General features: G+C 31.9%; 1 protein-coding gene and 1 long non-coding RNA gene across 3 annotated transcripts; one reads left to right on the forward strand and one right to left on the reverse strand.

The window, feature by feature from the left end:
• The first annotated feature begins 1,855 nt into the window (after window positions 1–1,855).
• Window positions 1,856–10,327, forward strand: LOC123691613. The gene is made up of 3 exons (XR_006751432.1): window positions 1,856–1,967; window positions 4,465–4,660; window positions 9,730–10,327. It is a non-coding gene; the product is annotated as an uncharacterized LOC123691613 (long non-coding RNA).
• On the reverse strand, window positions 8,271–20,912 carry LOC123691600 (tetratricopeptide repeat protein 17). Of its 2 annotated transcripts, XM_045636079.1 has the most exons (19): window positions 20,680–20,912; window positions 20,228–20,599; window positions 19,912–20,138; window positions 19,374–19,661; window positions 18,820–18,929; window positions 18,337–18,657; window positions 17,896–18,019; window positions 16,964–17,122; window positions 16,229–16,336; window positions 15,576–15,720; window positions 14,932–15,156; window positions 14,050–14,227; window positions 13,594–13,710; window positions 13,203–13,409; window positions 12,698–12,815; window positions 12,015–12,234; window positions 10,686–10,843; window positions 9,457–9,562; window positions 8,271–8,968 (listed from the first exon to the last, which is right to left on the reverse strand). In XM_045636079.1, exons 1-19 carry the CDS (start codon window positions 20,794–20,796, stop codon window positions 8,828–8,830), a joined length of 3,441 nt encoding a protein of 1,146 aa, XP_045492035.1. In that variant the 5' UTR covers window positions 20,797–20,912; the 3' UTR covers window positions 8,271–8,827. The 2 variants fall into 2 exon arrangements, with proteins under 2 accessions (XP_045492035.1, XP_045492036.1); XM_045636080.1 differs by lacking the exons at window positions 8,271–8,968; window positions 9,457–9,562; window positions 10,686–10,843 and adding an exon at window positions 11,594–11,815 and having other exon boundaries at window positions 11,983–12,234.
• Window positions 20,913–21,039: the final 127 nt, after the last annotated feature.

The following is a 21,039-nucleotide window of genomic DNA, read 5'->3' on the forward strand; positions in this document are numbered from 1 at the left end:
AATTGGCATTATTACCTATTGAAAAATTGTAAATATTAAACTGTCTGTTGTATCTAAGTGTTCTTTTTTAACGTGTCTTTTATATTTAATTTGAATTTACATAATATTAGTTTAAAAGGTTATTGTTATAATAACCTTATTAAAAAAGTGTAGTATTACAACGGTATCCTCCGTTATATCACGAGTCGACAGACAGTTGCTAACAGCTGATTCGACAGTTAACATTGTTCATGACGATACGATAATTTTATCGATTTCTAAACTTATCTAATTCTAATAATATCACGTTTTTCAAATTGTTGATATAACGATGGCAAGCTACGTTTTATTGGGTTTATATTTTTACCTATTCAAATAGTGTATTTAATTCGGCTTTAGTTATTTAAATGTTGTGTCTGTCTATAACTTTCTTATAAAGAATTATCCGTAAGTACGTATTTAAGAAACAATTGTAAAAAAGCCTTTTTATAACAACAATTTGTTTTTGTCATTCTTACTTGAAGAAAAGTAAGCATTTCGATGGCACTATGTAATGCACAACTGCCTGAGTTTCTATTAGTGAATTTATTCGATAAATACTTTTATCATCAGTAGCCTGTATTTGTTTCTAAAAGCTAAGTAAATCTTTATACGAATATTCTCGAACACGACTTTTCCCTACATATTTCCATTATCGTTACACAATGGAAACAGACACGAGGTTTAAATCTTAGTGGTGGTTTGTTTAATCTTGTAACGAGGGAGGCGCCGACCTCCTTACTACGGCTTCAGGCCCTCATACATTCCAGTATTAGTCCTATTTCTATTTTTCAGTAATGCCATTAGAATTTACTGAAGAATGAAATTTAATGAGTAAAAAATTATAATTATTTTTTATGAAATAAAATAACTCTTTGGGATAAGGAGGATATTTCTATTTTGTATTTTAAATATTTGTACACATTTTTCGGACATGTTTAATATTATTTCATATAGTAAAAGTTTAAACAGAAAGCTCTAAATATAACAGTGTGAAAATTAGAGAAAAACATGTATTAATTTTTGTTAATTAAGTTAAGAAGTGGATTTAAACGGATTTAATATTCTAGAATCATATACTTAGGAATTAATAAACTCTAATGGCATATTTTTAAAATATGTTATAAAAAGATACATTGAACATAATATCATAATTTAATATTGCATAAATAACAAAATAGCCTATTGAACAGTTTTGCAGATTCAGCGGCCCAAAACATAAGATACTACGATAATTTTTGATCGATAGGTAAACTGTAGTATGTATAATTTTATATAGGCACAAAGTATAGTTATATGCTTATACTAAATTAATGTTAGATAAAAAAACATAATAATAAAAATTTTGTATACTGGTATTACGAGTATACAGGTTTCAATAATTTAATATATCTGTTTTATCAAATTTTAAAAAGAGATCATTATAATTGGATTATTCAGAATTAACACCTATGAATTACTGACCATATTTTTTCGATGTGTGTCAAATATAGACGAAGCTTAGAGTATTTTTTTACCATCTTGTTTGTACATAAAATGAAAGCACATTCAAAACTTTATTAAGCTCTAAACTTAAATCGTCTCTAGCTCATCGAATGCAATAATTCTTAAAATTCTGCCAGAAATATTATATATAAAATAATAAAAAAAATAATGTAATTATTCGTAGGCGTTTTATATAAGTACTTGAATGTGGATAGAAATTTAATCCGTTCCCGCTGTCGCTTTTAAATTAAATCAACCAATTAAGGGTGGCATCGCTCCATACACCTGTTAAGTAACTTATAAGGTAGCTGAAGTTGTGACTACGTTTAGTGACCACTCGCACCCCGGCCGGCACTGGGGTTACACGTCTTTTTTATTTAAAAAATATATTTAATTTTAAATTTAAATAATAGAACGTTTCTAGTGTTTGCTTTTGTGCTTTGTCTATTGCTTTTGTGTTGTGTGTAAGTATTTTATTTTTCGGTTTTGTTTATTATTTTTTCTCTTAATTTATTTTTTAGTTAAGAAAGGATTCTCTTTCGTATTTTTTTATAGAATAACGGATTTATATTTCGAATAAATTACCTGATAAGAAATGTAAAGTTTATAAAATTAGCTACGATTACAGGTTGTAATTTTTAAATCTTGTTTTAACGATGGAATAAATTGCAAGAGATAAAAATAAACTAAATAGGTGAAAATATTTTTTCTCAAATAACAGTAAAAATTATTCAAAAAAATAATTTTAACTCTCTGGGACTAATATCTAATATCTATACTCGTAGTACAAGAAATACATAGCAAGATCATAAATATTTGTTAACTGCTATTAAATACATCCAAATCCATTGTTTAAAAAGGCATAGTTCGCTAATTATAATGTCACAAAGTATTAAGGAGCTTACGCCGGTTGTATGGTTTCCGAACCGAAGGGCTTCCACCGTCACCCGACACCGTGCGTTTTTACCCCATCCGTTCCGCGCGTAAATAATATTAAATTGCGATCGAATTACAATCCTTCCAACGTATTGGATGACTAGAAAAAGTAATAAATACACCAACCTGTCGTTGTTAAAAGAAATTTGTGCAATTCAGTGATTCGAGTCGGTTTAAAATATATTTGTAGCTATTTATTAAAATCCGCTTCGTTTACTCTAGCCTCTAATGTCTAAGGTTTTTAAATCAGAGAGCAAGCAACTACATAATAAAGAAACCAAACATATAAAGATAATATTCTAAGTCAAATTCAATCTCTTATATTAAAAATTACAATGTATTTAAGACTTAACTTTGTTAACTCTCCTTAATATTTCCTGTCCCTTAAACATAGGCCTCTAAAGTTTATGTTAACATTACTTTTTAGCTTTTTGTTGCCTACGCTGTCACGATAGTTTCCAAGCAGAAGACCAGAAGGTTCCAATGAAGCCCAAAGCAGCTGCTGGCCACGGCACAAGATTAGTTATTTATACTCTTGTGCGTGTGACAGCGGCTATTGCGGGCCTTTCAAAAACTGCAAACGAACCCTCGAATATCAGAGGATTTCATATGAAGACGTAGAAGATATTACAGCGTTGTTATAATGTATTTTAGCTTTTGATGTTTTGTTAATTGTGTACTTGTGTTAATGTGTAAACGTATGTTTCTTTGTTATTTTGCATAGTTGGGGAAAAACATAAGTTCGTTCATAAGTTTTTTTGTTAGGAGGGTTTGAATTTTATTTCTAACTGAACACGTTTTATTTCAATAGAGCATTATTGTTGTTATTAGAAACTCGTAGAAATATGTGTATTATTATCGTACTTTGTAAAATGTGTTTATTGTATGGATGAAAGTATTATAATTGTAAAAAAAGGTTTAAGGTTTAAAGACATTTATTCCCATTAAGACATTAAGTCACTTACATGAGAAACTTAAATTTTAAACATAGGTATTTATAAAAAATATCATTCGTTAGTTAAAAATTTAGAGTAAGTTACATACTATAAACATAAGTTTAGGTTAGGTACTCATTCATTGCATTCAAAGTTTGAGCGTGTGGTCTTCCAGGATGTGTTTCGCTAATTTTTCCTTTTGTGAAACTCCATTTTCATCGTACAATCGTTGTATGGCCCCGCGAGACAGGCTGTGCCTAGTGCGGGGTCCGCTGTTGAAATCTGTACTTATTTTAATAACCTTCCTTTTGGCAAATAAATATTATTATTATTATTATTATTATTAATTGTTTTTTGAATACAATGAATGAGTTTACACTTTTTAATTTGTAAATATCTTTAAGATAAAAGTACTGGGGTGTTATAGGTACCTAGCTGCTTAATCAAAGGCACGCATGCAAACCATATAAATGCCACAATTGTTTGCAAATGATGGCATTGTCTTTGTAAAAAATATTTTTGACAAATGTAAGGTTTTTTTTAATAAGGTGACAAGAAGTTACGAAAAACTAACTACGCAAAATATATTTCTACGACCTAACCTAAGTATTTTTAAAAACGTATAGTTGCTATCTTCAGTTAAAGCTCTATATGAGATAATTTTATACAGTTACGACCAATTTATCATTGTAAATCATTAAATAAGAGAACCCATCATTTGCCACTGATTCAACGTGTAAATTGTAAGTGATTATTATTTAATAATGCATCATAATAATATTTAATAGTGTTAGTTTACTATTTAATAGTGGACGAAACACAATTATTTTATTTAATGATACCTACAGGCTTAATGTAAACTGTCGTCACTACATATTTAATAATTATGTAAATAAACTGTGTATATTCCTTACCTTTCAACTCTTGGTTTTTCATTCTTCATGTTCTTTTTTTTTCATTTTATGTGTTATTCAACTAACTCTACGAATTCTAAGACTTACTTTTTGTTTTTATTTATTTTTCTTTCAAATGTTTGTTTTATTTTATTTATTTTTTCGTTTTGTTTAACTAATACGATGTGTTATTTCAGCCGGACTGATTGCGACGGTCGCCGAAGACATGAAGCCCAAAACAACTATTGGTCGCTGCACAGGACTAGTAATCCAATTATACTCTTGTGCGTGTTCCAATAGTTATTGTGGGTGCTTCATAATCTACACTGCAAGACTGCGAACACCCTGGCTCTTATTGGAATTATGATTTAATGTTTTTAGATTTACCTGGTCGTAAGTACTATACTGTATGTACCTAGGTTTTATTCATAACCATAAGCATTATCGCTAATGAAACTGTACCTAAATGAATTATTTTACCATGTTTTATTATTTGTACATAATAGGTATGCTACGAATTTTGAATATCATCTTGCAATGGGATCTTTGTTTTAGGTCAACGATTGCTTTTTATAGACGGGTAACTATTGTTGTAAGTTTTTTACTTGTTTTGTATAAGAACCTTTTTAATTCAGGGATTTATAACATTAGTAGTGCCAAAGGACAATGAGTAATGGTGGGCCCACCTCTCAATAGAAGTGAGAAACTCATGAATGAATTGGTATTTTTATACCGAATAAAACTTAGTATTACATCAAAGGTTAAAAGTCAGTACTTTCGGAGTTATACTGTCATAAAAGTGATCCCAATCCCTGCAATTAATTATCGTAGTTTACTTCAATATATTACCGAATAGTGTTAGAACCGTATTACATGTAAATTATTAATTACCGTAATAATTATATTATAATTTACCGTATTAATTGATCGAAACCAAGTTGGAAGAAACGTGATAACAGAATATTATTGTACTGCTTGACCGGACGGCGAACTGGTAGGTAGGTACTTGCGCTCATATAATATCTTTGATTTGGTACCTAGGAGTTGGGAGATATCAACCATTCCTGGCCCCCGCGGCTTTTTTAAACGATGTACCTAATTGTTATCGATGTACAGGACGACGAATAAATCTTATTTAAAGTGAAATACGTGTATTATTACCATTGTACCTTATAAAAATCCATAAATAATAAGTTAGATTAAAATACTTTATGACGCCGAAAGTACTAACATTTGACCATAGTTGTAATAATAAATAATGTTCCGCTTAAAAAGCCCTATGCAATGGTATATCACATGTTACTATTGCGGGGTGGGCCCAGACTCCATACATTTGTTTCCCATTGTCCTTTGTTATGATAATAATGTACAGTAGTTAAAATAATTGTTTCTGTATAAAATGTGATATTTCCAATTATTTTTTTTTTTATTTGATTGACACTAAGAAAAAATATTTAACCAAAAATACTTAATCCATTCAAGTGTTAAAAAATTATGCATCTTATCCTTTAAAATAAAACTGAAACCACTTCGAAATTTATGAAAAAAGTGCCTGTAGCGGTTAGGGCTGCAGCACAGTAAAATTTTCGCGCGCTTTGATGTTAATAACAACGCCATCTAGCATTCATATTAGAAACTATTACCTCTGTAGAATAACATTCATATTTTGTTCTATGTTGTTGACTGGGTATTTCGTATGCTACTTTTTTATACATTATAGCGCCATCTAACTGTCATAATATACGTGTCCTATAATGTACCATATATATATACAGGGTGTAATCGTAAAGTGTGCACAGGCGATTTTTCCGTAAGATTTCAGTTTAAAGTTTTTTGTTATCTGTATAACAAAAAACTTTAAACTGATATCGAAAGTACTTAACCTAATGAGAAAAATGGCCGTAATAAATTTTTAAAAATAAATCGAGAAATATCAAAAAAATTATCTTTAAACTCTCCCATACATTAAGTATGAAATATGAATATCCCATATACATTTAATATGAAAGATTTTAGCTTTCTTTTTCTTTTTTTGGTTTTCTGCTTTATTTACTTCGCAAATTAGAAGTGGCATTTTCCACGTTTTTCCGGACATTTTCACGCATTTCCCGGATATTTTCCGGGCATTTTCCGGGCATTTCCCAGGCATTTTCCGGGGATTTTCCAGACATTCTCCACGCTTTTCCCGGACATTTTCCGGGGATTTTCCAAGAATTTCCCTGGCATTTTCCGGCTATTTTCCAGGCATTTCCCAGACATTTTCCGGACATTTCCCTGGCATTTTCAGGGGATTTTCCAGGAATTTTCCGGGCATTTTCCAGGGATTTTCCAAGCATTTCCCAGGCATTATCCGGATATTTTCCAAGCATTTCCCAGACATTTTCCGGACATTTCCCTGGCATTTTCCGGGGATTTTCCACGCTTTTCCCGGATATTTTCACGCATTTTCCGGATATTTTCCGGGAATTTTCCTGGGCATTTTCCAGGCATTTTCCGGGAAATGTCTGGAAAAAGACCGGAAAGTTCCCGGAAAATGCCTGGGAAATGTCTGGAAAATGTCCGGAAAAAGCGTGGAAAATGCCACTTCAAATTTGCGAAGTAAATAAAGCAGAAAACCAAAAAAAGAAAAAGAAAGCTAAAATCTTTCATAATATTAAATGTATATGGGATATTCATATTTCATACTTAATGTATGGGAGAGTTTAAAGATATTTTTTTTGATATTTCTCGATTTATTTTTAAAAATTTATTACGGCCATTTTACTCATTAGGTTAAGTACTTTCGATATCAGTTTAAAGTTTTTTGTTATACAGATAACAAAAAACTTTAAACTGAAAAATCTTACGGAAAAATCGCCTGTGCACACTTAACGATAACACCCTGTATAACATACCTATTTGAATTTGAATAAATGTTTGGCTAGCTGAGTGTTGTTCTTATAGAAACCGATAATATTTAGAGGCATAAAAATATCGACTGATTTTTATGTATTTATATATTGTGTAGTTATATTCGGTAGGTCTGAGAAACGGTGGTGATAATATAAGCTTCTTGGTCGTGATGTATTTTTCATTATCAAATATCAAGTAATAAGGGTGTCTGGAGAACAACATCAATTGCCAGGAAATTAGTTTTACACATAAAAAAGATTTCAGTGGTTATATTCATTAACCCTTACAATGCGTTGCTCTGAAATTTTAGTCACTATTAAAAGGGTACAACTAAGGGTACAACATATAGAAAAAACCAATAAATTCACTAATCTATACTAATATTATAAAGTTGAAGAGTTTGTTTGTTTGTATGTTTGTTTGTTTGTTTGTTTGAACGCGCTAATCTCAGGATCTAAAGGTCCGATTATAAAAATTCTTTCGGTGTTATATAGCCCATTCATCGAGGAAGGCTATAGGCTATATATCATCACGCTACGACCAACGGGAGAGGAGTCACGGGGGTGAAACCGCGGGGAGCAGCTAGTGAATGAATAATATGTATTTGTAAAATTTACAAGGTGCAACGAAGTTGTTGTTTGAAGAAAGATAATATATCAAGATCGATGATAAAAATAAAACAAATTATTCAAAATGACAAATTTTATTTCATTTCCATATTCCATAGACATCAATATACGTCATTAATCATTATAAACATTCCGTTTTCCTTAAAATTACAAATGGAATGATAGTCCTTGTTCATATCTACTAGGCGGTAAAATTTAAGACATTTCGATGATTCGGACAAAGATCAGAAGATTTATAGACTACAAGTTGTATACGATGATTGAATTTCGACTTTTATAGCTTATTTATAAGGTCCAAATTCAATCAATCTTTGAAAATAAGTGCTAAACGACGATTAATCGTACATGACCTCATGTATAGACATTTTGAGTATATGAAGTACTCTTCAGCGGCATTGTTCGTTTATTTAATTTCATGAATAACAAAATTAATAAAATTATGATTATTTTTTTGTCCGAATTATCGAAAATCTATTGTATATATTCTAAAAAACGTATATATTCTTAACCTACAAACTTGTCTGAAATTGTTTTTTGTAAGCTGCTAAAAACCCATGTGATGTATATTTTCACCTTGTAATAATAATAGGAAAAATGTAAAAAAAATACAAACGAGGAACGTTCAATTTCAAAGTCGGTTCGTTCCAATAAATTCAACATACATTTGCCAAAGTTTCATTCACACACGCAAAAAATGGAATAACGGTAAAAAAAAATATTTCAACAACAACAATAAAAAATGGTAACCGATATTCAAAATATCGAACGTTGCTAAAAATAACAACAAAATCGTTTAAGTCCTTATAGGTCCCTAATATTAATTATTAAATGTATGAAAAGCGGAGACAATACCGTCCATAGGATTTTAGACCTTGACTTCAAGGTAATAAAAACCTTTTCTTATACTACTTCAGTTTTCGATTACGCAAATATCCTAATCCTAATCCAATGAAATATAATATATAATGAGTATTAATGGAAGTATACGAGAAGCCTCATTCTGCGGTAGGATACATATATTTTTTCTTATAAACAAGTATTATTTCTTAGTTTTCCCTTTGCTACCTTCGCCATAGAACATAAGACACATGGTAGCGTGCAGGCAAGCTTTGGCAGGTTTGAATTGTTCATCAAATGCTAGAGAATATCTGTACATCCAGACGGCTTGATCGAATTCCTCCTGTGAAAGAAATAAGTAATCATGTTCATTTAACATAAAAAAGTATTTTATGCACATTTTATGTTACCGTTGTCTGGAATATGGAAACTCCAAAATTATTTAACGTTTTTCTCCTTATAGTAAATTTTCCGGTAAGGAGCAAATGGGAAGAATCTCTATCTATCGTTACGGAAGGGAAAAATATTTTTATTGACTCAAAAGTACCGTTGTTTACTGCATAAAAAATGAGAAGTTGTATTATTTTTAATTTAATATATGTGTTATTTAATTTTAAACCAACTCATTTATTTGTAATTTTTTGAAGGAATTTTATTTACTTTGACACGTAATTGCTATTTATGTATAAAAGTGAGAACTAGAAAATATTATTACAAATTTTGTTTTACAACCTTTTGAAAACAAATAACTTAAGACAATGTTCATGAAAATATTCAAGACATATCCTTAATTTGTTACATCTACGAAATGCCATGATTAATATAACTTACAAGATACGTATGGGAGAGAGCAACAAGGAACGATTCTATTTTACTCTTTGGCGATGTGTAGAACGAGAGGTACGCAACTTCCTTTGCGTCTCGTTGTTTGGAATGCCTGTTGAAATTATAATAATTTTAATTAGTACAATTTTAGTTAATAAGCTCATAGACGTGATTAGTTTTGAAAAATTTGGAGTTTCATACCATGTTAGTGATTAAATTCTGCCCTTAATTTGTTTACATATGCGATATAATATGTACTAATAAGTATTTATTTTTCAGGTACTGAAACATACTTGATTCGGGGAAATTACAATTTATAAACAACAAACAAAGAAAACATATTTCTAAATCATAAGCTTAAATCATTTTATTTTGCAACGCATGCATGACGCTGTGCGTTCGACGCACGTGTGCGCTGCATGTATACGTGCGCTCGCGCGTCTTCGAATCAACTTGATCAGTTTCAGGGTGAATCCGCACTTAATTTTTTCACCATCTTTCACAATGATTTCTGTATTAAAATGCAAAATATTGAAAAGTCGTCTGTTTTTTTTAATTATATTGACTTCTTCACTGATAAACTATTGAACCGGATTTGGATGAAATGTGGTACAAATAGCTTGAGGATTTTACCTCGGAAATCTCAAATCCCAATATCAAATCCCAGGATTTTTTCGTCTTTTCCTTTGACTATATCGGGGAACCCTGGGCGAAAACCTATTAACAAATATACTACTCACATGTGCGTCAGCGAGATCAGAAACCTTACACACGTTGCGGCGCTAGGAACAAGAAATATGAGCAAATGTCCACTAATACGGAGAGGCAAATGCTGAGTAGTCCACCTTATCACAAATACTGACCAAATACTAGAATATATCCGATGTAATTTTTATTTTTTATTTTCTATTGTTCTTAAAATGTATTAGTTGTAAGCTAAAATGTTGTATTTGTGATTAAATGTATTATCTTTCTTTCTTCTTTCTTTCTTTCAAATGTGTCTCAACGTGTATGTATGTACACTCGAACGGTGAAGGAAAACATCGTGAGGAAACCGACATGTCGAAGAATTAAAAAAAAAAAAAAGTTCGACGACATGTGTCATCCGCCAACCCGCACTTGGCCAGCGTGGTGGATTATGGCCTGTACCCTCATAGGAGGCCCGTGTCCCAGCAGTGGGAACATAATATATGGGCTGATGATGATGATGATGATGTGTATGTATGCACACTCACATGTGCAGCAGCGCGACGAGCGCGCGCAGCGGGTGCGGCGCGAGGTGGTGCGGCGCGAGCGCGTGCGCCAGCGCGGCGCAGCGCACCGCGCACGCGCCGTGCCCGCCCGCGCCGCACCACCAGCTCGCCGTCAGCGCGCCCACCCACGATGTCGGCCGCTAACCACAAACGTTATTATTAATGTTTACTGTATGTGAATGCGTTTTTATACTTTAAGAATGTAAATTTCAGTGGAAACTTTGCTTATATATTATGTATAGTAATTTGTTTTTTATTTTTATTTTAAGAAACACTGTATTGTTTGTTTCCCAAAGACAAATAAATAAATAAATTAATTAATTAATTATACAAGTGCAGTTGTGACCAGCTCTAGCAGTACTAGTAATTATTATACAAGTGCAGTTGTGACCAGCTCTAGCAGTACTAGTAATTATTATACACTAGATTACTGCCCGCGGCTTCGCCCGCGTTTTCAAAGGAAAACCTGCATAGTTCCCGTTCCCGTGGGATTTCCGGGATAAAACCTATCATATGTTTTAATCCAAGTTACCCTCTATATGTGTGCTAAATTTCATTGTAATCGGTTCAGTAGTATTTGCGTGAAAAAGTAACAAACACACACGCATCCTCACAAACTTTCGCATTTATAATATTATTAGTAGGAAGTGTAGTTGTGACTACCTCTAGCAATACTATATAGAGGTACATAACAAATTTTTGACACAAATATATAAGGCAAGGCAAGTAACAAAAAAAACACACGACGTAGAACTGTGATAGAACGCTGTGGATAATTTATTTAATTGAGATAGTACAGGCTAATGATAGGAAGTATTTTATGTCAGGAACCGCAAATAATTGACACAGAATGAACGTAAAAGTTTTGCGCAGCGTTGTGCGTCATGATCAAGCTTTAGTCCAAATATCCGGTCTCGCGCGCCACGCTGCTACTCACTAAGAATTTACTCAATATCTCGCAACAGTACCAGTTTTACTTACTTGTTTTGACAAATTTATAGACGTAATTAAAAATAGGCTAAGTGCGAGTCGGACTTGCTTTTAAATTGTTACCACCAAACAAAATCTTATTTTCTTACCCAGTTAATAAAATGGGTTATAAGATCGTTATACTACCCGGTTACATTATCTCTGGACCTCGCTGGAATGTGAAGCCCCTCCCCGTTCCCCTTTCACCACCTCGCGCTCGCCCCGGCGCGTCAGTACGGTTAGCAATTTCGTTGCCGTTGCAACGTGACGTCATCGACGCCAGGTCCAGAGATAATGTAACCGAGTAGTAAATCCGTATTTTAGGAATAAATGTTTACTTACAGTTTCCACATACTTCGCGATCTTAGCTCCAAGGGCGACATAGTCGAAATAATTAAACAGTTCAGCAAACTGATGTGTTAACGTCACTATCGGTTCCCAGCCATCTGTATCGATTCTACTGAGCCTTTCCAAGTAGAAGTCATCTATTGGATCCGTGATTAGTTTGCAATCGGGGATTTTTTTGTTGGACGGCGATATTGCTACTATGTCTGATGGTAGCCTGGAAGTGAAATGGAAAAAAAGACCTTATTGTAATGTGTTACAGTTTAAAATCGTAAAATATTGTAGCCACAACGTGAAATGGACCTTATTGCAATGTATTAAGGTTTATAATCGTAATATAAGATTGTAAACATAAGCACTTTTATAATTGGAAATTATCAAAACATTCCTTGGAGTAGTGTTGCTAGAGACGTTAAAACTATACTGTTTGTTTTATTAGGTTTAGATAAGACATCTACCATAGCAATATTGTTTATAGCAATGTTGTCGTATTATTATGATTGTATATGTTCAATAAAGTTATAATTTTAATTAATGTGTCCCAATCGTACAGTTTATTTATTTGTATGAATGTAAAAATAATTATGTTAGTTACTAGAAATACTGTTAAATAAATTTCATTTTATAAATAATGGTGGTTTTATTTCCTTTAATAAATAACTCATATCGCATGAACTTACCTTAAATTCGTATCAGTTAGTAATTGTTTAAAGCTGACAATATGTAACCAATATCCTAGTTGTATGTAATGGTGGGAACATTCCTCTTCTGTCAGCGATAAATCTGTTGGCTGTAAACCTAAGCAGAAAACGTAGAAAATATGCAATTTTTATAGACAACATTATATGAAAGTATTCATATAAATGTAAAATACATTATCAGATTTGTGTTCAACAAAGTGGTTAAATTAAATGCAAGGTAAAGACGCTATTTATCTCCTTTGGAAGTTTTTGTTCGTAGCCTATGTTATGTATTTGAAATAAAATGAATTTGCTTGTTTTCTAAATTGTATCAAAACCAAAACATATTTGTACTTATTTTATAGTTATTATTGTGTATTTTAAATCATATCTTTTTTTTTTACTGCGTTGAGAAAAACTTTTGCAGATTTGTTATGTGTACACAAAATATTATGATTGTAATAAAACACTACAACAATTTTAAGTTTTATTCATTCCTACTCACTATTACACCCCAAAGGCCCGCATCCCATCAAAACGGTCTCTACGGCCTTCATCATATGGTCGTAATTCGCTTGATGCGAGAGCCTGTCATTTCTATCGGAAGGCGTGTTTTGAATGACATACTCGAAGAATTTCTCGTTCATTAGATCCTTTGGCAGATTAGCTTTGTCACCTTGTTCTAGAAGTTTCACTATTACGCTTGATTCCGCTGAAAAAAAATAGGTAGAATTATAAAATTAGATTCTGAACTTTAATAACTTACGACAAAATATTTGGTACAGAAGTCTAATCATTTTGTTCTAGGAGTATTATTAGTATTACTACACTATGTCCCATGAAATTACTAAATTCGTAGAATTAAAATTCTTTTGTCTATATTTTTTTGTACTCACTTCTTTCGTGACTACTAAAACATTGTATATTAGTCATGTGACAGTTTTCGCCGCCCTTTTCACACACCATGTTGATTCCTGGCTCCACTTGTGTACAAATATCTCCTTCGCTGAAATCTACATTCATCATTATTGAGCTTTAAAAGCAGACTGAACAAAAATATAAAAATATAAGTAATCATATAAGAAAAATATTTAAACACAGAAATATAAATATTAATAAATAAGTTTTGGATTTACAAATTGTGAGTACTATGAAAATTGTTAACATTTAATCCCAGAGTCAAAATTTGATCATTCTCGATCTGCAGTACCGGAGTGTTGCAAGAACTATGAGAAAGCACTTATTATTGCATCCTTCCAATACAAACATGTTGCAATAAATAACAAGACTTAAAGAAATATTTTACTTTGCAAAAATATGCTTAATAAAAAATAAGATGTTATCTAACTCACCAATCTCCTGTATTTTATTGACCTGCTTGAGAATACAAGACCAGGCATTGAGTAGATTCCTCGCGAGACCGTTCATAAAACCCGGTTCCACTCGTACCACGTGCTTTAGATGATATATATGGGTTAGCCTGTGTTTATTGATCATATTCAATTCTGCTAAAAGGAAATTTGTTGCGGGCTGCAATAAAAAAAGTGAGAATAATCAAGATTTTATCATAGTTTAATATGACTATTTTAAAAATTCAATTTCAAGTAGGTGTTGCTTAGCATAAACAAAAAGACATACATATTATTATATTGTGTATTGCATACACATTCTTACTACTTTATAAATGCAAAAATGTGTTTGCGGGTTTGTTTGTCTCTCTTTCACGTCGCAACGCAGCGATTTTCTGAAATGATTTTTGTGTCTGGGGATAGCTAGGAGGCTCAAGAGTGACATAGGTTACCTTTAACCACAGTAAAAATCTAATTTCCATAGGAAGGTATTACTCCGAAATTTATAAAATCCGATAGATGGCGCTTTATTAAAAATGCGTCATGTGTGACAATTACAATGCGAGTGAAGCCGCGAGCGGCAAGCTAGTTGTATATAAATATTAAAACATTACGTCGCAATATATCCACAACAAAAAATCGGATCTAAATAGCTTAAAACTACATACATGTATCCTTAACTAGCTGTGCTCCGCGGTTTCACCCGCATTGCTCCGCTCCTGTTGGTCTTAGCGTTATGATATATAGCCTATAGCCTTCCTCCATAAATGGGCTCTATAACACCGAAATAATTTTTCAAATCGGACCAGTAGTTCCCGAGATTAGCGCGTTCAAACAAACAAACAAACTCTTCAGCTTTATAATATTAGTATAGATACTACATACCTCACCCAAATTCATCTTGAAAGCTTCTTCCGTGGCCAATAGAGACTCTTCAAAGTGTCCCATTTCTATATAAACCGATCCAAGTGATACTAATACCACGTCTTTATATTTCGGATGTACCGATTTTAATGCAGATTGTAGGCAATGTAGTGCGTTCACTCTGTTCCCACGTACTCTCCAATAGAGAGACGCTAGTACTTGAGCTATCCATTTGGGAGCCAGTCTCTGTGGACAAATAATTGTTAAAAACATTAGATGAGTATTTTAATAAATAATTAGTTATATGTATAGAATAATGTGGTGAGCAATCATGGCCACAGATATACTCGCGTATTGAAAGTCAAATAAATTAAACAAAAGACTTAATAAGTGGGTCTATGAAAGCCATTCATCAAATAAATTTTCAATAAACAAAGAGACAGATAAATTTTGAATGTAAGATGAAGTAATCTGGAAATATCTTAAAGGAAACTGGATGTAGAATACCATTCATATCGGTCTGATCGCAAAATCCAACACTAGAGAGTGCCTATACAAAATATCACCTCCAACACTAGTCAAGTAAAAATTTAACTTCTTTCGATACATATAAGATCTAAATTGCAAAAGCAATATAATTTTATTAATTTTTAATAAATAAATACCTTTCTCATGGCAACATAAATTCGATGTCCAATTTCCGCATCTTGCATATGACTGGCCTTCTCTATGTCTCCATCACTGACATATTCAAGCAATTTTTCCCTTAAATAGTCTGTATCAACCACCTCCGTCATCAATAATTGAGGCCTGTAATACAAAGATATATTTTCATTTTCATTTTTTCTGAGCACAACATTAAATATAAATGCTCTCAAGTTTATAATGTGCTTACAGCATATAGACAACTTTGACAATATAAAGGTTATGTAAAATGTAGATATAACGAAGTGTAAATTTTACCTTAAATATACAAAAAAACACACACACAAAAATAAAGACAACCCCAATTTTTGTCGTGTTGTTTGTGAAATGCAAAATATTTTTTTTACAATACCCCAAAAATGACAGAAATTTATGTTATGTAATCTGTATAATAATTATTATATTATGATTTCGATAATTCCAATAGCAAGGAATATAATAAAAAAATGAAACCCGTTTTCCTTGGTCACGGCAAGAAATTCGAATTATCGAAATCAGTCCACCCGTTCACGCGTGATGCCGTGACCAAGGAAAACGGGTTTCATTTTTATATAATACATAATATATAGATTACAGTTGAATAGAACAAAAATAAATAAGTACCGATACTTACTTATAACTCTTCTTTTCCTTATCATGTGGGCATGTGGGCGGATGCCACGGTAACTCATGTTCCACATTCAAGGGTACTCCAATCTTATCTGTGAGCAGTTCCTTCACTCTGTAAGGGGCGCCTATATCAATGTAAACTATCGTTTAACAGTGTAAAACTAAAAATGTATAAAAATATGTGTGAAAACGGTTTTTTTTTTAATGAATAAAGTGTATTTATTGTGAATTTATGTATAAACTATAGTTTTAGTGTAATGTGAGTTAATTTAAGAATTGCAATTAGGATAACAAAGTTATCGTAAAATGTTGTATAGATGTCGTACACGTAACGTAAAAATCACTGGAAAAAGCGACTTTAGTGTCGTGTATTTTATTCATTATAATATATATTGTCAGAGTGTTGTTTAATAATATATAATTTTAATTGCAACCTTTACGTTTAAATAGAATAATTGTAATACTGAAATGATTTAAAAGAGCAACTATGGAGTTTCTTGCCGATTCCTCTCCATAGATACTGCTTTCCGAATCGGTGGTAAATGTTAAAAATATGTATTGACGTTTCAAAAGTGCTTCTCAAAGAAGTCTAATTGAATAAATAAATGTTTGAGTTTGAGTTTAATGTAGTTATAATGAAAAAAAAAAACACAAAATCTTATGTTAAAATATAATAAAATGATGTAAGTGTAATTAAAACAAAACAGAAACTCGCAAAACAATCATGCACCAACATTACCTAATCCCTTTATTCTCCAACGGTAAGAACACGGGATACACGGCTTCCACTTTATCCGGGAAATTAGGTGCTGTGACTGTACAAACTTCGTCCGACGGCCAGTCTGCTTCCGTGTCGAATTCCTCTTCGTTCCTGTTTACCTGCATTGTCGATGGGTACCTGTAATATAGGGGAAAAATAGACAATATTATGTTATTACTAGATTTCCGCCCGCGGCTTCGCCCGCGTTTGCAAAGGAAAACCCGCATAGTTCCCGTTCCCGTGGGATTTCCGGGATAAAAACTATCCTAAGTGTTAATCCAAGTTATCCTCTATATGTGTGCTAAATTTCATTGTAATCTGTTCAGTAGTTTTTACGTGAAAGAGTAACAAACATCCATACATCCATACAAACTTTCGCATTTATAATATTAGTAGGATTTAGTATTTCAGAATAGTTAAATATATAAATAAATAAAAAATAGCTATCGCCCACTGCTGCAAAACTATGGTAAACTTGTATTATCTTAGAAAATAAAACATAAAAGTTGGTTGTTTTTAAAAGTAACTTTCTTACTCTTGAAAAATAAGTATGAATCGTGTTTCTTGCACATATTGTAAATATACATAAAATACGCATGTTTCACCATAATATTCTTAATAGCGATTTGTTATTATTAGAAAGAAAATTTTCAGCTACCAGATTATGCTACTAAATGAAAAATACGTTATCTATACTTAATATTATAAAGCTGAAGAGTTTGTTTTTTTGAACACGCTAATCTCCAGAACTACTGGTCCAATTTGAAAAATTCTTTCGGTATTAGATAGCCCATTTCAGAGATTATCGTAGAAGGCTAGCCTGGCCAAATGGGCGATAACATATCATCACGCTAAGACCAACAGGAGTGGATGAATGCGGGTGAAACCGTCGAGCACAGCTAGTTACTTACAAAAATATACCACTTTCATATTCAGTAAGTGGTTCATCTGTAGAACCTTTCTTCTCTGGTTCGCGTTGCTTTACTTCAGGCTTGACTTCCTCCGCAGGCAAAGAATCAGTTTTTTGTGCATTATCTATAAATTTTAATACAATTTTGAGGTATATTTTTTGGAAGAAAAATGTAAAATCAATTGCAAATTGTAACTGCAAATTGTAATAAATTCATTGTTATGGTTTTCATCAAACTCATTTATTGAAAAAAACTATTTGACCTTGAACTTTTATCAACTACTGTTCTATTAAATTTGCTGATATGTATTTGTTCCAGTTCATACTTATAATCAATTATCAATTTCAGCAAGTATAAAGTATATAAGTACCTTATAAGTATAAGTGTAACTCAGAATTTAGTAATAAAAATATAAGCGATCTTATATTTCTCATAACCTACCACTAGATTCTTCCGCAAGTGCAGGTACTAAAACCTCTTCGGTAGCAACCTTTCCATCGCTGATGGTGACTTTATTCAAGTGCACGTATATTTCAGGCGCCATATTTGCGTGCCTCTGTATATGACTTACAATCCTCTGTAAAGTATAAATAGCGTCCAAATTCGCTGTTCCAGAAACTTCCATCAAACGATCATTGTATATAGGTCCGTCGAAAAAGTATTTTATCAATGAGTATTTATCGCCTGTCACTTTTAATTGACTTATTTTCAGTCCTGTTAATTCAGTCATTTTGGCACAATTCGTTTCCACATTTTTATAATCTGTTTAAAGAAAAACAATTCATAAATTATTAAATCATACAATTTTCTTAATGATAAATATTTACTTATAAACAGCAGGAATGTTTCAGATTATTGAAGCTTAAGTAATAATTTAAAGATATAAAACAAATGTAAAGAGAGATTAGTATAAACAAGTCCTACCATATCCATCAACAGGTTTCATGGTTTTCAAGAATTCACTTTGAATTTTGATCCATTGAGATTCTTTAGAACTATAATTGTTCAACTCCTCACGTAATTTGTCTATTTTCCTGAAAACACATGAACATAAAGAACACATGAACATAAGAAATACACATTTACATAGATCCATAAAATTATGTCAAAATGGTTATATAACAGATGATGTTTAATTAATTAGACAATAACATACAACAATAACAAAAAACAACAATGACAATAATAACATTTCAAAATTAAGCTTTGTTATTAACAAAGCTTAATTTTGAAATGAATTTAAGATGCTACAAATTACTTGCATTGCAAATAAAATTACTATTTACTAGATATAATGGTATGAATATAAGTAAATATGTTTAAAAAGTCGTAACTTGATTTACCAAACCATTATAGCAGTTGTAATCCATTAATATAGCAGTAAAAACTAATTTAAACTGTTTAAACAATGCGCAATGTAAGAATTTATTTATGAACTCCTTTAACTTAAAAATAAGAATAAATTTAAAAATGCTTACCCTTTGAGATTCTTTATCCTCCCACCTAAGTAAACATGACACAACGCTGCATATTTATGTTTCTTTGCTATATCCATTTTAGGATTTATACTCAATGCAACCTTATAATGCGCTAGAGATATATTAAATTCTCCCAAATATGTATAAATGTTGCCAAGTATAAAATGTGCGATGGGGTTAATAGAGTCATGATCCAAAGCCCCATTTAGTATTGTTATAGCATCTTCATACTTCTTAGCCCTGTATAATATTGATCCTAAATTGAGCATGGCTATGTCTTTGTACTCTCTGAAACAGTTTAAAATATACAATACAAATAATATTCACAAACACTGGTATGACAAATACGCAAATGGTATGACACAAATATGTTGTAATCTGAATATTCTGAACATGAAATTTCATTACTCCATGCTTTTATAATATTATTTAACTATTATAAAATTAATATTTATAACTATAACACAACTATGACATAACAAAAATACAAAGTAATGTTTCAGGCAATTTTTTTTATGATTGCTGATTAATTACTTACCTAGGTGCATATAACACAGCACGGCGACAACACTCCAATGCTTTAGGTCCGTTTCCTTTAATTCTCCAAAACAATGCAGCTAAATTATAATGCAGCCATGAAGAACTGTTCTTGCGCAAGGCACCGGCCAGCCAATGACCAAACTGATCAACAGTACTTGCAGGAGATATGAGATCCAAAGACGGATATTCTGGTGTTATTGAAATGTTATTCCTTTTTATCATGCTCTGAAATAAAACATTATTAAAAAATTAAATCGGTGCTTCCTTTATTTATACCATTATAATGAAAAATACTATGCAAAAACAGTACTTACATTTAAATGTTCATAGGCAAACATGCTAAAGGTGAGAGAAGATATCTTTTTACAATCTGGCATGTCAATATTAGGCCCATAATGATTTGGCAGGTGAAACTCTTCTTCGGGGATGTTCTTTATGGTACCGTCTTCTAGTGGTGCGTGGGACCAGTCAATCATGTTTAGAGGTCCTGCTCTCATACAATTTTCATCCTTTCCTACATCAATGCCTAAATCTGTATCTCTCTCAATATCTGTCCAAAGATCATCTAGAAGTTGCTGCTTTTTTGCCAGCTCATGGTATAAATTAATTATTTCATCCCATCGCGATTCTTGCTTCAAAAACGAGAGTAAATCGTAAGACCGGGCCATCTCAAAAGGAGAGTCGAGCTGCAAGTTTTATCGAGAAAAATAAATGTTAATACTTATGTCTATATTGACCTATGTTATAAACAGTAAATATATTTTACCCTCGGTTGAATTAAGCCGCTTTCTGTCACCATCCAGTGGCTCGAAGCGTTCGATTTTTTTGAGCAAAAAAGTAGCGTAACAAACATAATTTGCAATACATTTTTCATCAAATGCATTTTTTTCGTTATTAAGAATAATAATAAAGTTATAACAACATAATATTTAGTCACAATTTCCGAGTATATATTGTAACAATCCCAGTTTTCCAAAATTTACACATTCATATCGCAAATTCTAAGCCCTTAGCCCACTGTTGACAATTAATTGACATTTGACACTTTCCGCTTTCGACAAAGGAATCTGACAATGACAGCATCAATGTAACTGTCATGTCAATTTTCGTTTAAAAATAATAGATA

Source organism: Colias croceus, chromosome 5 (assembly GCF_905220415.1).
Source record: "Colias croceus chromosome 5, ilColCroc2.1".
NCBI classification, from domain to species: domain Eukaryota; kingdom Metazoa; phylum Arthropoda; class Insecta; order Lepidoptera; family Pieridae; genus Colias; species Colias croceus.

Bases quoted from the DNA above. Each gene is read 5' to 3' on its own strand.
- LOC123691600 (XM_045636079.1), bottom strand. From the start codon at position 20,796: ATGCATTTGATGAAAAATGTATTGCAAATTATGTTTGTTACGCTACTT. The intron at 14,228-14,931 runs GTATGTAGTATC...TTTTTATTGCAG, and splicing joins TCAAGATGAATTTGGGTGAG to CCCGCAACAAATTTCCTTTT. The intron at 10,844-12,014 runs GTAAGTAAACAT...GTTTGTGGTTAG, and splicing joins TCGCGAAGTATGTGGAAACT to CGGCCGACATCGTGGGTGGG.